The following is a 17,766-nucleotide window of genomic DNA, read 5'->3' as shown; positions in this document are numbered from 1 at the left end:
AAAACTGATTCTTCTATTGATCTTGTTTCCTGACTACGCCTTGAATCAATACTGATAACTTACTGTTATCTGTAATTAGCTACCATGGCTCTAAGAGTATTCAATCTAATCTACGTAGTAACATTTTTTAGATAACTTTTTTTTCCATACACAAATTTTTGTTACTTAAATTACAGAATTACTCAATAATATATCTTATTTTAAATGTTTTAGAATTAAGATTATAATTATATGCATTAATAATACATGCATTAAAACATTAAAAACATAAATCTGGAAGAAATTGATACTACTTTTGTAGAAGATACTTACAGAATACAGAGAAAAAAAAAAAAAAAAAAACCACACACCCACAACAAAACCTTTACACTGAAAGAAACAAATGGTTAAACCTGGAAATTAGCGCTCTCCTAGTGTAGTTTTCTTTACTTTCCCCTGCTGCCCTACCAGACCAATTGAATGCTTTCCTATTTACAGTCATACCTTGCGTTGCACAGAACCCATTCTTACAGACTTTGCATCTGCAGACTGGTATGACAGCCACAAGCCTGTGTCTACATGTTGTATGAAGCATATTGAATCTCCATATTTTATTTCAGGTGCTCCCATTCCATCTACTTCTTTTCTCACACCAACATCCAGTTTTTCCTGAAGGAAAAAAAAAAATGTACATGAAAACAATAACTGACATGTTTATGCTTGCATCAAACATTGAATACTATGCAAGCTTCTTTTCTACAGAAATAAAGATCAAAAATCTTCATTTGGTGCAATGGAACATAAAAAGAAGCAATTGTTTTTTGCAACAGTCTGCAAACTGCCTTAGTGATGCAAAGCAATGAGAATGTACTGGATATGAACAGACTTTATTGATTAATGCGACATTTTCTCCGGATGGACATGCTTGTTATAAACCTAGTTTTTATTGTGTGCATACAAGAATATGGGCCAATCTTCACATATTTTTGTGGGCTAAATGGACAAAATTATTTCCTGTTATTTTATCTTAATATTGAACAAAAATAATCTGTTAAGAGTTGCTTTACATGTGTTACTTCACTCTAATGTTTCTCTGTCACTCCTTACTATGTTCAGAAAAAGTTTCGCATGACTGAGGCTTGCCATTTCAATTTCTTATATTTTCATTTGACCCAATATTTACCTTCTGGGTACAAAGTCACAACTGAAATTCTAGCAGATCTCACTGACTTGAGAGCTAAATCATAACTGCTTTTTAAGCTGACAACAGTGTATTTTCTGTGAAATTTTACAAAAGAACAGGTGACAGCACAAAAATACAGATGAACTCCAAGTAGGAACACTGTAATAAAGTAAAGGTACTCTTCTTCCACTCAACTTTTTGCCTGTTTAGAGCTAACATTCTGCATCACAACAAGCAAGACCTTCAAGTACTTTTCAGATAGTGAATTATGAACATGTCACTGGCAGAAATTGCCATAAATTCAGGAAAAATCTATTAATGTTCTATATTCCATAGAGATTAGGGACTTCCTCTTACCCAGGAATTTGGGTTTAATCACATGCAAAAATACAAGTGAGAAGTTGTATGGTTTGTCCATATATGCTTGGGGGAAAAGAAAACATAGAAAGACTGTAGAGGATGACGTCTATGTTTTTGCATCTTTCATTTTAAACCTTTTATTATTATTATTATTATTATTATTATTTTTACAAAGAGGAAAGACAGTTTTCTAATGTCAGTATCCCAGTGAAATTACACATGGCATTCCTTCAACAATATACAAAATGTATTCATCTTTAGCAAAAAAAGAGACTACCATATTCTCCACTGAGGCTTCTTCATCGTTCCTTCTAAGTAAATCTTAATTTAAAACAAATGTCAGTATCTACTAAGTCAATATACGTATATGCTGATTAAAAAATACAAACTACTCATCTTTCCACATCAACAAAAGAATACTGATATTCTCTGTGTTGCTAGAAATGCAATCATTTATCTTATATCAAGTAAAACTATCTAACAATAGAGTGCAGTACATTGTTCCATTCTCCATGGTGCAACCCCAACTAAAAACTCCATCTTAAGCAGCAGTAAATGAGTTCTTTCATTCTTTTGGCTTCAAAGAAGAATAACTGTTGTCATATATAAAAAAAATAAAAAATAAAAAAAAGCAACAGGAACTCCCCAATACATCTGTACTACCTTCTCCTGAAATGTTTGTGGATTAACTATGAATTAAAAAAAAAAAAAAAAATACCACTGCTACTGTCAAAATTTCAGCATCAGTAAGATAAATCAAACGATATTAAAGACTTCATCATAGTATTATTTTAAACTGTTTACCCCCAGTAAGTACTAGCCTGTACTTATTATGATTATTGAAGGTGTCAAATGAAAATTTAAACTATGGCAATTGGAAACTGGATAGCAACATCATATCTAGTGAAAGAAATAACAATTTCCTAATTAAATTAAAAAAAAAAAAAAAAAAAATGCCGTAAATGCTTCCTACGTCAGTCCACAGACATAAGAAGTGAAGCATCAGGAAAGTTCATAAGAAAAAATAAATGAAAATTAAATAAACTGCTCAAAAATAGATAAGCAGATAAAAAAAAAAAGTAGACTTGCCCAATGAAATATGACAGAAGTTTACTAGATATTAATTACACTCAGTAATTATTCGTTTTTATTATTCGTTGAAAAGATACTGCAATTACTATAAGTTATAATAGTGCTGCACTGATTCCATACCTTGGAAGACCGAAAACAAAATGCTGTAGATTTTACATCTGCTTTCTCTTTGTCAGTAAGGAGAAGACTCTTGTCATCCAGTAGACTTAAATATTTTCCTGTTGTTATATGTCTTAGTCTGAATGGTTGTCCCCATCTTATGTGGCTGCCACTCCACCTAAGAAAGTTCAAGGAAAGTTTTTGTTGTTTCTTTTTTTTTTTAAACAAGACACAGAGTTTAACTTCTGGGAAAATTGTTTTAAAGCACATTACATTGCTTACTAGTGAATAACAGTGCAAAATAGTAAAAACGTAAAATTCTACATGTCAGACTATAAGCAAGAGAATTACTACTTTGTAGCTACAAGGGGTTTTTACCTCTACATTATTTCATTGCTGCCACTTAAGAACTTCCAAGATCAACTTTAGTTCAAAGCAAAAATTTCACTGCCGTACCACTGATGTTTACCATCATCCCATAAAATTAAATGCTCAGAGAAAAGTACCATTAGAGTATAACATTGTCTTAAGTGGCCCTGATGTAGTCTCTAAAAATAGTTGTTTTTCAGTCACTACAAATTAAATTGCAAATACATAATAGAATTTTACAGTGCATACCTAATTACCATTTTCTTTTAAAAGCACAACTCCTTACTATCATTCAAATACTCTTACAAGTAGTCTTCTTTCTGTAATTTTTTACATTTCAAGACATACATGTAAATGTCTTAAGAGTAACGCATGAATTATAATCAGAACTAGTTTTCTGTGCAATATCACATATTTGTATAAAAACAGAAAATTGTGAGTTTACTGATAGCTATAGCAACTGAAAAGAAAAAAAACACAGCAAGTGTATTAACAAAAACAGCAATATTAATGTACACTTTCTACCAGATCATTTTTCATTAAAACAATGTATCATTTTTTTAGGAAGATTTTTTTATTATCAATCTGGTTTTATAGTTTATAATCTGATGTAATAGGACCACTTTCACTATACTAAAAATACCCAGTTAAATGGAGTATTCTTCTGTGATAGCTTTTACTTACGCAACTCTCAGAGTTTCTAATCGCCAAAGGGAACGAGCATGAATTGACACTGCACCACCTTCATAATGGACAGTTCTGAAAAACAAGCAAAAGCATGCACTAAATGTTCAGCTCTGTGGTAAAAATCCACCACATTTTCTTGTCTGTCTAACTGTACCTCTCATGCTAAGATAGCACAGATGACTACTGCAACTTCCAAAGATTATCATATTCAAAATCAGCTCTTACCAAGCAAGTCTTGAGATCTAATTATTCCAGCAATTTTTGTCTAGTTGCCCTTAGCATCCATCCATTACTGTGAATATTTATATATTTATATATATATATATATAACGTAAGTATGTATATATATATATATATAATATATATAATATATATATATACATACTTATATATATATATATATATATATATATATATATAAAATAGGAGCTTACTTAGACTTTACCTTACAGTTTTTACGGAGGACAAAGATTCCACTGCGGGGGAGGGGAGGGGGAAACGTTGCTTTTTGCAACATTTCACTGTAATTGTAATTGTAATAACAACCACTGTAATTGTAAATATCTAAAAAACCACCTCTTGTGAACATAAATTTATCCTTTAATCATTATCTTTTATTTCCAAGCGAACTTACAAGTATTGCAATGGTAATGTAAGACAAAAAAAAAAAGGGGGGGGGGGAGGGTGAAGAAGGAAAGGGAAATATGACAGAAGGAAAAAAAAAAGAAAACAAGCAGGCCATTTGCTTATCAATGGAAAAAGAAAAAAAATTAAAAAAAAAAGGATCCTTAAATATCTCTTACATTCATGTGAATAAAGGGGTATAGAAGTATAAAGACAGTCGCTCTCCAGAAAAAAAATCAGTTATTCCAATCACAGCATGGACTGAGAAAGCTGGGATTAAGGACACCTATCAAGAAGCAAAAGCAAAAGCCCAGACACTGGTCAAGAATGGAGCGCCAAGACTTTCTATAAGCAAGATTGAAGGTATAAAAAGCACTAGAATATAGTCTCCAGCTAGATACTGCTTTCTCTACAGTAAACTGTAGAGATTAGGTATGTGTTAAAGATCTCAATTTTTAATCACGCTGCCTTTACCAAAACAATATTCATACTAGCTCTTACCCCACAGCAGTTGAATAAATTCATAACTGAGACATTCTCATACTTTTTTTTTTTTTTTTGGAAATCTAAAATTCAATTTCCACTCCTTCCACGAAAATGAATGTATAAAACTACTCTGAGATTGTTCGAACCAACTTCCTTAATATTTGCTCTGAATAAGAATTGTAATTGATAGGATACACCACATTTCTTTTTATATAATCTTGAGAAAAAATGTGTTGTGAAAAGGAAGAATGACTTATAACACATTTACCCTTTCTGAAATTGACACTAGTAAAACCATATCAGATAACATTACCAGGACAAATGCAATATTATTATTAACCACATGTGAATAATCAACAAAAAATTGCATTTGCAATCAGAGTTAGCACAGATTCACATTGATAGGCTGGAGAAAATATCTAGGTTACAAAGTGCACAGAAGATGCTCCTGAGTGGGTAAAAGTAGAAAAAGTCTTTGAACTACAAAACCTTACTATGAACTTATAAAGAAGAAAGAGCAACCGCAGAGGACAGGCCAGACTGTGTATGTAAGAAACAAAAAAAAAAAAAAGCAGCTATCTGGATCTCAAATCTCTAAGGAAAAGAACAAACTCCACCAGCATGCAGCCTGAGAAACAAGAGAAGCCAGAAGGTACCATGCTACTCGAAAACCATGATGCATTGTCCTCACTGAAACCTCGTGGGGTGATTCACATGACCGGACTGGCTATTGATGGCTAACAAGCTATTTAGAAGGGAAAGGCGAGGAAGGAAGGGAGGAGGCATTGTCCTCCTTCAAGAAAGGAATAGAATGTGAAGAGATGTCCCTGAAGAATGGCCATGAGGAAATTGAAAACTTTGAAGTAAGAATTAGAGACCGAAGCAACAGCTTGTGGTTGGTGTCTACTGCAGGCCATCTGACCAGGAAGAGACTATTGGTAAGGCCACCTTCTTCCAGCTAAAAGAGGTGTTGTGGTCGCAGGCTCTTGTCCTGCTGGGGGACACCAACCATCCAGACGCCTTCTGGAAAAGCAACACAGTAAGCTGAAAGCAATCCAGGAAGCTCTTGGAATCCACAAAGAATAACTTCTTGAGCCAAGTAATAGCCCCTCCAGGAGTGATGCAATACTGGACCTGTTGCTCACAAACACAAGCAAGCTGATTGGTGATATGAGGAGACTGCCTGAGCTGTAGTGACCATGCAATGGTGGAGTTCACAGTCCTGGGAGATACGGGACAGACGAAGAGTAAAATCAAGATGCTAAACTTTAGAAAAGCCAAATTCCAGCTTTTCAGGAAGTTAGTCAACAAAATCTTCTGGTAAAATCTCCTCAAGGACAAGCGAGCAAAGCAGAGCTGGCAGATCTTCAAGGAAGCCCTTTCTGAGGGCACAAATCTTCCAATCTCCAGCTCAGTAACTAAATGATGAAAGAAAGTATACATTCAGAACAAATTGTGAGACAAGATAATTTTATAAGCTGTTTATAGGATTACTTCTCCCACTGAATTAGGCCTCTTCCTGTGCAGATTTTGATGACCTTGCCTTGAAGAGAGCTTTGCTAGATCTTGTTATTAAAAATACAGTTTGCATTGTCATTGTATTGTAGGTCCCTGCTGTGCTAGATGCTGATCCATCAAAGTATAAATAGCATGAGAATGTGTTGTATTTTTTTGTATTATTTTGGGTTTCTGGTAGTCTCTGGAACACTTTTCTATTTAAATTTATTTATCTGTACCAACGTGCTAAGAATAGCTAAAAACAGTTAATTTTGGAAACTGCCTACAAGGATCCTTCAAACCAAAACAATTTATCCATCCCTAGGTCTAGATACCAGGCGACATAACAGAATAAAAAAAGCCCATTATTCTAGGGCTGTTCGATCTCTTATTTGTAAAGGCATGAGAGAAGGCCTTTGCAGAAAAATAGAAATGAAATAAGATGAATTAGCAAGTAATGTCAGATGTGAAACTTCTCAGTGCTCCTTCACACTGGCATTTCTCAGAGCTGAGCTGCTTTTCAGGTATTTGCTGTAACAAAACAAATGAAGAATTGCCACAGAATCCTTTCACAAGGTAGTTTTAAAAAGGCAATGAAAGGAAAACACAGAGTTACTGCACTTCAAAACTATCATACTTCAAAATGTGTTTTGTGAAAATATTGTAGATCTTAAAGAAAAAGACAAAGTAATTTATTCTACAATTTCCTACCTGTCAAAATTAGCCATATTACTAACATATTTCTACCAGAAGCTTGAATACCATCCATCAATATACATCCAACTTGAAAACTGAAAAACACAGTCCACCACAAAATATACTCTTAAACATTAGATTAGAGTCCTATTTAATTGAGATAAAAAGGGAATTTTTGAGCCCTAATGCAGGGATCAGAAAATGTGGGGTACAGAGTACTTTGTAAAATTAAAAGTTGTCATAGATTATATTTAACATTTATAAGTAAAAATAATTTATATTTATCAAAAAAGAACTTCAGAAAAGGAGAGAATTCAAAAAAAAAAAAAAAAAAGAAAAAGAAAGAAAGAAACTAAGCTTTATTTTTAGTCTATCAAATAAAGCTCCTGAACAACAAGAGAATATGAAAGCTAGCATATATGATGCAATAGGAAACGATGTTTCTTGGTACTACTATCAATAAAATTATGGACATGACACAGATGTGTTTTGAATACTTCAGGGCACTGTCAGCCACAAGAATAGGGAGACATTGCAGAGAGAACAATCATCTACTTCTAGGCACTGACCCACAGTCTACAAACTGAGACAAAAAGATCCAACATACTGCACAAGCAAATTGAATGGTCTATTTCTTGCCTAGCAATTCAGCAATCTTTTACTGCAGTTTTTGCAAGTTAGTCTTGCTGCAAATAATTCTTCATGTGTTCTTAAAAGTCAAAGTTCATTTCTGAAGTGTGCTTAATCATCTCACAGATGTGCAATTACACTACAATTACAAATTAATAATGTGATTTTTGCAGGATTTGAATTGAAATATGAGCAAACACTGTAGGATCCTATTTCTCTTACCTTTTATGTTACATTCCTGGGGATGTAGTAAAAGCAAAAATAAATTCTATGCTGTAATGATTCTACTACATTATAAATAACATTAAACAGGAGCTGATCATATTTTAAGCTTTCAAAGTTTTGAAATGGTTTCTATGTTTAAACTCTATTCCTGTCTAAAAATGAGAAGTGAGAGCAGCTGTCCTTAAATAAGCAAATAAATAAACCCACAAAAATCACCAACTCATCAACTGAAACTGGGAACAACCAAAGATTTCTCATTCATATTTACAACTTTAAGTCTTACTATTCCTAGTGTCATTGTTCAATCATTCTTTCCCATCTTTACAAGGTATAGAACAAAACAAACTTATTTGAAAAAGAATGAAGAGTACTTTATCATGGAAATGCAGTCACCTAGCTGATGGTATGATAGATTAAATGAGCAGTATTACAGACTCCTAGAATGGTTTTAATTGGAAAGGACTTTAAAATCATCTAGTTCCAGATTTCAGCCAAATAAACAATACTAATTAGCAATTTTCAAGAGGAAGGCATGAATAAAACTACTGAAGTTTATGATATATTTTATTCAAGCAAATGAAGAGATTTTAGTTCTACTTTACATTTTAACTCACTCACACAATCACAGTACTCAGACACCTGTAGTCTGAGTGCCAGCCTTCCCACCATTTGGATTTGTTAATTAACTCAGAGAGAAAATATATACTGAGCCATCCTTACTTCCCTACTTCCATTCTAGATTCCTTTAATCAACAAAGTAACTGTAAATTAAGTTCTAGACTACTATACCAAGTACACGATATTGTTACCCATAGTAGTTGCCTTGTAGTAGTCTTAATATATAGTGTACTGAGGTGTTATACAAAAAAGCAGTACTGCCAACAATATATTTCATTCACAGTACTTTTAAGCCAGTAAACATGATGATGTTATCAAAAATCACTATAAAATAATATCAAAAATAATAAATGATTAACAATAAAACAAACAACAATAGTAACATTTTAAAATAGAAAATAACCTTAAATATTGGGTTCACAAGCTATTTTTATACATCACACCCAACTAATAACAGATTAAATGTTGGAGGCACTTGTTCTAGATTTGATTTTAGGCTAGGAAACAAGAATAAAATAAAAGCATGAAATGTTCAGTTCAGATGCTCAATGTTCATTACCCATCCTGCAACTCAGCACATTTTGTTTCACACTGCTGGACCGTGTCCACTTTCAACAGATACTAATGTTTTACACCCAGAAATATCTGATCAATAAAAAAATAAAATAAAATCAATAAGTTAATGCCCAAAGTTCATCTCAATCACATTTCTTCCTATGAATGATTCATCTCATCAAAATATCCTTCCAAAATTTATGCTTTTAATGACGTTCAATATTGAAACAGTAATTTCCATTACTATACTATTCTAAGTTGGAATCCTACCTCCTTTGTTCTTCTCCATGTTCACCCGAAGGGACTGTCAAGCATTCATCCATATGACCATGCAACAACCTCAGAACATCCCCACCTATCAGATATCCTTTAATGAAGAGAAGAAAATAAAGTGAATCAGATCTCTTTTGTGTTTTCTTTTTTCTTTGACCTGCGAAGTTACATTAAGAAGAGAGTCGGAGGAAGGGGAAGATATCCCACACCCTGGAGATTCAAGTGAGAAGAGCTCCAGGTCAGCAAGCAGGAAAGAACAGATCAGGAGAAAGTCACAGAAAAGGGATCATATAGAATTAGTGCAACTCAGAAAAAAACTGGTACAGCTGAAACTTTATCTGCTCATTTTTGACCTCTATTTCAGAAACAAATTCCAGTTTAAATGCTAACAATACACAAGTGTGTGCATGCATTAAATTTTGAATTATTTTTGTTGGTTTTTTCTAGTTTCCTGTGAGAAAATCTGGAAAGATCTTCTGATGTTGTGTACCAAATTGCCAGATAAGCTTTAACATTGAAATGTGTCAATTTGGGAAATGTAGTGTAGCACAAACCTGAATATCAGCTAGTAATACACTGGACTTACTGATAGGAACTCCACATCAGTGCAGGTAGGAGGACAAGGAGAATGGAGTTATAGTGTGCAGTAACAGGTTGGAAGGTAGAAAGAGTCAACAGAATGTTTCTCCCAATGTAGTTGAGGATACTAGTAAGTAATGCACTAGAATTTTTAATAACCTATCACAACAGAAGTCACCTCAGACAATCTGACCGTGCATAATGATTCCCACAGTATAAAACACTGAGAGTACATATAGACTGGTCATGCTGAAATTAGAACAAGCAAAATTGCAAACAGAAATGCTTAGCAAAAAAAAAAAAAAAAAATGACGAGAACTAATGTGAAGGGTCAGTGTTTTGACTTTTTAAAAAATTGTACACAAAACTTCCAGGGAATAACAGAAGGACCTTTAAGATTCTATTACAGAGGAAATACGCTGCAAGAATCTAAAAATCATAGGGCTTTCCAGAAAAATCAGGATGTTAAAGATGAGTTTCTCTTCCTGTGAAACCAGTATTAACTTGGAGATCTTCATTCTCTCATGACAGAAGTTACAGTATCAAAATAATAACATTAATAATAATAATTAATAATAATCCTAGCTTTTAAACAGAATAAATTTCGAAAGTTATTCTATACTGTCTCTCTTCATCTCTTCTTCTCTTTCATACTTCTCAACTATATGCTCCTCACAAAACCATTCCCACTCAGTTCCTAGGATTTTATATCCTGCTTCCACTCCTCTCCTCTTGAAATCAGGACCAAAACAAATCTTCCAAAAACCTGTGTGAATATAATTTTATTTTTAGTAAAGTTAGATTTGAATTAGCTCTTCAGTATTTAGAAATAATGATGTAGAAAGCCACCAGTATGCTTTTCAGCATCATTCTCCCTCTGTTTTTAGAATATTTGTATTTAAATACTCAGTTTAATTAATAAACATAAGAGAAACCTCATTCTTATGTTTCAGTCACACTCGGCAGAAAAAAATTGATTCCTCAGGTTCTTCATTTACCATCAGTCTTTCAACAATTAGAGTAAATCTTACCTTGGGCAAATTCACTTCCTGAACTGATTGGTGCTACACTCCAAAGAGTTTGTTGGAAAGCTGCATCAACGTGTAAGCTACCATTGCCATAGGAGAGATGCTAAAAACAGGAAAGGAGAGACTTTTACTGAGGGTTTAATTACAAATCTCATTGTAATTAGAGTAATGGTGTTAAACACTTTTTTTTTTTATATCATACACACATTTTTCCTGATTATAAATCAGTCAGAAAGACAGAACTGTGTTCAGGAGACATTGGAAATAAAGCTTGAAAACTAGTACAGTATATTTGCCTCAAAAAAAAAAAAAAAAAACAGACACAGATTACGCAGAATGGTCAATGCTTTTTGGATCTTAGACAACTGCAAACACTCTGAAGAACCAATTATTAAATGCTGCAGGAATCTTACACCAGTGCTCTTCCTTTTGTACATAATAGGATTTTTCACAAAGTCTGAATACTATAAGGTGACATTAATCTGTATTTTGGGTGTAACTCAGCACTTAAAGATTTTTTGGCTGCTGGCTTCCTCAAGTCATTAGATCAAAGACATAAAATAATGAACTTTACAAGGCACATGAGGGAGTTTCCAAAATAAATTCCTACAGAAGTATTTTATGATACAAGTTAATCTGAAAATACTTTTCCCTGAAAGATTTGCTTACTGCCTAAGAATTCAATCGGTGCATTTCTTTTTCTGTGAATTCTAAGAACTTTGTTTGTTTTTAGCGTTTGCGTGATTTTCATCTCCTGTAATGGCATTATTGTCTCAGAAATCCTAAGCTCAAGGCATATTAGCATATTATACATCACACCTATGCAAAGCCTTTGCCCTTCATCATTCTACTGATATACCGTAAGGACAATAGTATTTGTCTCTGTTTCTGTATGTTGTGACCAATATTAACACGTTTGGGGTAGAATAGTTAATAACATAGAAGACTAACATGGCAGTGGAGGTCAGAAAGAAGTAGATTCCCAACAACACGTGTAGAGTCCGTTTTGGCTGCGTACCTTCTGACTGCATGCAGGTGTATGAGATAGCACAACAGCTTATTCATTCTATACCTGTTACATTCATGAACATACAAAGTAACAGAACTCACAAATTCACTTTTTTTCTACTACACCTGTGTCACTCAACACATGCAATAAAGGATGTTTAAAGAGCAAATGACCACTTTCACCCTTCCGCAATTACACAACTTAATCAATGGCAGAATATGCCGAGAAACTACAGTCCACAGGACACCTCCAGTCTCATTCCTGCTCTTTTATTGTTAGATTTTATCTAACTAAGATCACATCACAGAATCCAAGCATCACGACCAAGATGGAAGTTACTTTTTTTGAAGAACATATCATTCCGGGTTAGCAGAGGATAACCTCCATGTCTCTTAGATCTGCCATCAACAGAGCAGTTATTGTAACTAGGTGTTTTGTACTGTTAACAAACTTATTTTCACACACACTGGTATCAACTAAATTAACGCTAAATGTTTTAGATAGAACATTAAACAAAAATTCATCTCCGACATTTCTCATGACAGTACCATTTATTTTTATCAATTATTTTCCCTCCAATTACAGCTCTGATTATAACACAGATGTCTTAAGTGAAGAATTATATTTTTTCTATGTTTGGAATACATTTCTTAACACATGACCACCACAGCAGTTCTTTTCTTTCCCTCACATCCCTAGATTGGTTGCTGAATCCCTCAATATGCAAATGAAGACATAACAAGATTCCTTTGACTATGAAGTTCTAAATTTGTTCCCTGAACACCATCCACAGCAAACTATGAAATGAAGCCTTGACCCTCTAGAGGAAGCAATTTGTCAATGTATAATCAAGAAGTCAATTGGGTCACTTGCATAGAGAAGTAAAAAAAAAAAAAAAAAAAGGAACAAGAAAAAAAGACGCCAACCTCTTTGTCATTACCTAGATTTTCATGGCTATATTTTAGGATCCCAGCATTGTAGGAAAATAATCTGCTGCCCAATTAATTCATTATGTAATTTATTTGGAACTTATCTGCTTTGTTTGCTACTTTCAACAAAATAAATCTGTCAAAAAAAAAAAAAAATTGTGTAATGCAACATTCATGATGCAGACATGACACTCCACATGATCTTGAGCAGCCTCCATATCTTGCAGCAGCTTGCTGTCATCTATGAGGACCACTTCTGGTACATGTCTTTCAGATATGAAGTAACAATATTTTCCGTGCAGAAATATTTGGGATGTGGGAGTCCTGATGTCTATTCTAATCCTGCTAGCTTTCACTGTTAGAGGCAGGTTCTCCAGCATCCTCTCTCTCCAAAATTATTCTCTCCGCACGTGTCCAAGCTTAGCCAAAAAGCTAAATTTGTCTTCCCTGGCAGCGTGAAAATAATCTCCAAAAATAATATTTAACCTGCCACAGGTTTCCAATAATATTTCAGAAATAAATTACAATACTTTATGAACACAAGTATACACACTACAGCCTAAGTGCAGTTTTTCACATTTAAACTCAAAGACTAAAATCTCCCAGAATATTACAGGTTTCCAAACTGAACTGGCTGTCATGTTACGAACTCTACGTTGCTCTATAGAAAAGTAACACATTATATCTCTGTTCCCAAGTCTTCTAGAAGAGCACAGCAAATTCAAGCTCACTGAAGAGCTAAGGAAGCGAAGTAATTTCCATAAGAACCCTTCAGCAATGATTGCAACAGTGTAACTGCATCTACATCTGCAAATAACAAGATGATGCATTTTCAATTTTGCTATTAGTATGCACGAAAGGAATACACAGATGCCATGGAGAAAAGATGCAGGCTGTACTTTGGAAATACAAATTATTTCAACTTACATACTCTTTATGCCAGAAAAAAAAAATATTTTTGATCTCCAAAACATGTGTGAAGTGGAAAACAAAGACAGCCAATCTTTTCTTCAGCATTTCTCTTGGCTAACGTGTGTTGGTATCATGTCATCTGGCAGTATTTTTTTTTCTATCTGCACATTACATTATTATGACTTCAGCTTTATTTTCAGTGTGTAGCCAGGAAAAGGATGAAGTTCAATCTATTTCTTCTCTGTACTCAGATTTTGACAGCCCTTGCTGTTCTTCCTTTCTCTGAGTCTTGAAGTGATTGCAGAGATCAGGACAGATTTCAGTTTTGCACCATTATAAGCACCTTTTCTCAGAAATTCAAGAGCATCTGGGAAGTTACAAGTTCTGAATGGATACATTCCCATAATAGGTACATAAACAAGAATGCATACATCACAGTGAGGGAAAGCATAGCACAGGTCTCTCTTCTTTTTTTAGACAACCTGAGAGCAAGCAAAGCAACAGAGAGAGATATCTACCTCAGAGATATTTATATCTTGGCAAAGAAGACAAAAAAGCACATCACTGTCTCTATAACATTAAAAAAAAAAAAACAAAAAAAAAACTAATAGAGAACAATAATTTAATTCCCTTTTTTATTAGAAAAGGACAAAAAAAAATCTTCAAACAACGAATAAAAAGAGGCAAGCTTCAGCAAAAACCAAAAATTACAATGATGCACTCTCTAGAATCTGAAACACATTCTCTTTCTAATTATCATTTATGTTAAAATTTATAACCCAACTCAACAATGAAAAAATATTTTGTAAGTAACTCCGAGTGTAATACTGATGCTGTCAAAATAAATAAAATTATCCAGTCACAAGGAAGAGTTATTAAAAAGAAACAGAAGTGTGAAACTGTACCAGTCCAAAATTTTTGTCATTACTTTTTAGTGTTTATGTTTCAAAGTGGCAAGACATTTGTATGTGCTGAAACATCTATTTATAGATTTAAACAGCTTAAGGAAATATAAACGAAGTTACACTGTAGAAAAGAAATCTGAAAATTCAGATTTTGTCCTAAAGCAGGAAAAGCCCAGGAAATTCCATATCAATTTAAAGTTCTAAAAATATCCTGTTTTCTTTGCCTTACTCTGAAATGTCTTTAACAGCCGGATGGTAAATCTGCAAACAAGGAGAACTTTTCAACTGATAAGGGGACAATAGCCAGCACTCTACCAACCCTTTTCAGCTTCCCCACACAGCATAAAGATCATGTCAGCACTGGGAGAGTAGTAACTGAAGCCCACAGATGCACAGAAACTTCCATTACAAATCAAGCACCACATATTCTCTAATGCAATAACACATGACTGGCAGCAGGCAAATTCAGATGCATGGCAGGAAAGCAGAAAGACTCCAGAGAAAACAGATAGGGGCATCTGCATTTTCCTTCTTTATATTAGCTCACCTTATGAGCTGTAACCACTAAAACAATAGACTCACAGAACGATAGACTGCCATGGGTTTGAAAGGATCCCAAAGATCACCAAGTTCCAACCCATTAGATCCCAACCCATTAGATTCCAAGCCATTAGATCAAGTACTAGATCAAATTGTCCAGGGCCCCATCCAACCTGGCTTTAAACACCTCCAGGGATGGTGCATCCACAACCTCTCTGGGCAACCTGTTCCAGCACCTCACCACTCTCTCAGCAAAATACTTTCTCCTGACATCTAAGTCCCCCTTCTTTAGTTTCAAACCATTCCTCCTTGTCCTATCAGTATCTACTCATGTAAAATGTTGATTTCCCTCAGCTCTCTCAGCCTGTCCTAGAGAAGAGGTGTTCCGCCTCTTGGATCATTTTCGAGGCCCCTATCTGGACACTATCCAACAGGTTCACATCTCTCCTGTACTGAGGACTTCACACCCAGATGCAGGACTTCACACCCAGGTGCAGACCATGTGAGGTCTCACCAGTGCACAGCACAGGGACACGATCATAGAATCATAGAATCACCAAGGTTGGAAAAGACCTAAAAGATCACCCAGTCCAACCGTTCACCTGTTCCCAATAGCTCCTACTAAACCATGTCCGTCCCTCAACACAACATCCAGTCTTTCCTTGAACACCCCCAGGGTCGGTGACTCCACCACCTCCCTTGGCAGTCCATTCCAGTGCCTGATCACCCTTTCTGAAAAGTAATACTTCCTAATGTTCAGCCTGAATGATGACCTCTCTCAACCAGCTGACCATGCCTCTTTTGATTCAGTCCAGAATACAGTTGGTTTTCTGGGTTGCAAGGGCACACTGTTGGCTCATGGCCAACTTGCCATCCACCCGTACCCCCATGATTCTATGACCATTTCATTACAGTTGTGCTCAATCGTCCAGCTTGTATTGATAGTTGGGGCTGTCACAATCCAGGTGAACCTCACATGGGTCTTCACCCAGACCCGCTGCTCAAGCTTGTCTACATCTCTCTGGATGGTAACCTGTCCTCCAGATTTATTGAACACACCACACATGTTGTTGTCATTCACAAACTTGCTGAGAATGCACTTGATCCCACCAGTGATGTCACTGAGGAAATGCTGAAGTCCACTGGTCCCAGTACTGATCTCTCAGACACCACTTGTTGTAGATCTCCATCCAGACATTGAGTCGTTGACCACTAAGGTACATCTGCTACTACCATTCCAAATTATTATCATGTATTATGATTAGAGACAAGTGCTTTCATTAACTAAATATTATTAATTTTGCAGAAACAAACATCAAAAGTTAGGAAATATCAAATTAGTCTATAGAAACAGAATGACATGATCCCACGCGATTTTTTCCAAGGAACTGCTGTCTCACAGAATTAATGAGGAATACAGGATAAAGGGACTCATTTGATGAATAGATGTTTAGCTTTTGTTTCCTCCTCAATCTTCAGTCTGTAGCCTCACACTTTACTCAGCATAGTCAATTTTTTAAAGTCTAGAGAATTATTAATTTCCTCACAGGCATTTCTCTTGCTACAATAAATTACAGCACTTCAAAAACAAAACAAATACTAATGAAATCATTTTCTCAAAACCTCAAAAGAGTAGCATGATAGCACCATTTCCCAATGAGGAGCAGATACACATAGCTTACACTAAGAAAGTTTCATTAACCTAGAGTACCCCAATTTGAGACTGCAAAAACAGTTTATTCCCACCATGAATTGCATTCTATGCAGCCCTAATGCTTAAGGCACAGTTTTCATTCTCATCTCTGACAGACATTGCGACTGAGAAACTCTGGCACCTCAACCTCAGGCAGAAGAGCAAGACCTCAGAGCCATGACTCAGGAATCCAGCTGGTAAGATAAAACAGACTCAGTTCCATTTGAAAACAAGACTGCTATAAAAGACTATCTGCTCAGCAAATTCCAAAGCAAAGTCTGACAGAGAATCTAACCCTCCAGGAAAACAATCAGTTAAGCATCATAATGCTCATTTCCAACTTCAATTCTCAGCTTGATATTTAATCTTCAAAGTCTATAACTTCTCTGCTACCAAGGACTGACACAGCCTTTAAACTTCTATTATCAGCAGTGAGATAGTATTCTATACAAAGCTACTGTGACTGTACATTTGAGTGATTTCATAACACATATTAGTCCTGGGTATTTTTACATTTTCTAACACCTACAATTTTTTGAAAGTGTAAGAAAATTATTTTTATGCTGTACTTTGTATATCATTTTCCAACTTTTTTTTTTTTTTTTTTTAGAGTAAAAAGAAACCACCACAGTTATAGTAGGTGGCATTACACTAACACCCACATGAATGAGATGTAGAGAATAAACTTTTAAAACAACTTTTTAGGCACATATCACCTAAACTAAGAAAATCACCAGGTGGAGTAGGCTGTCAGCACTATCCCAATACTGTGTATATCTCACCTAGCTAAACCAGCTT

At 34.9% G+C, this 17,766-nt stretch overlaps 1 protein-coding gene across 1 annotated transcript in view; it reads right to left on the bottom strand.

Moving 5' to 3' along the window:
* RYR2 (ryanodine receptor 2) overlaps positions 1-17,766 on the bottom strand; it is a 340,802-nt gene that overhangs the window by 181,810 nt on the left and 141,226 nt on the right. The window contains exons 10-14 of the mRNA XM_042817920.1: positions 10,984-11,083; positions 9,371-9,467; positions 3,767-3,841; positions 2,735-2,891; positions 484-648 (exon numbers count right to left, since the gene is read on the bottom strand). Coding sequence (XP_042673854.1) covers positions 484-648; positions 2,735-2,891; positions 3,767-3,841; positions 9,371-9,467; positions 10,984-11,083 — 594 coding nt within the window. The remainder of the gene's footprint in view (positions 1-483; positions 649-2,734; positions 2,892-3,766; positions 3,842-9,370; positions 9,468-10,983; positions 11,084-17,766) is intronic.

This window comes from Centrocercus urophasianus, unplaced genomic scaffold, assembly GCF_019232065.1.
Source record: "Centrocercus urophasianus isolate 14NV4802_14NV808 unplaced genomic scaffold, USGS_Curo_1.0 seq_10, whole genome shotgun sequence".
In the NCBI taxonomy this organism is placed as follows: domain Eukaryota; kingdom Metazoa; phylum Chordata; class Aves; order Galliformes; family Phasianidae; genus Centrocercus; species Centrocercus urophasianus.
The sequence above is the reverse complement of the archived record's forward strand: the minus strand, read 5'-3'. Positions and strand labels throughout refer to the sequence as shown.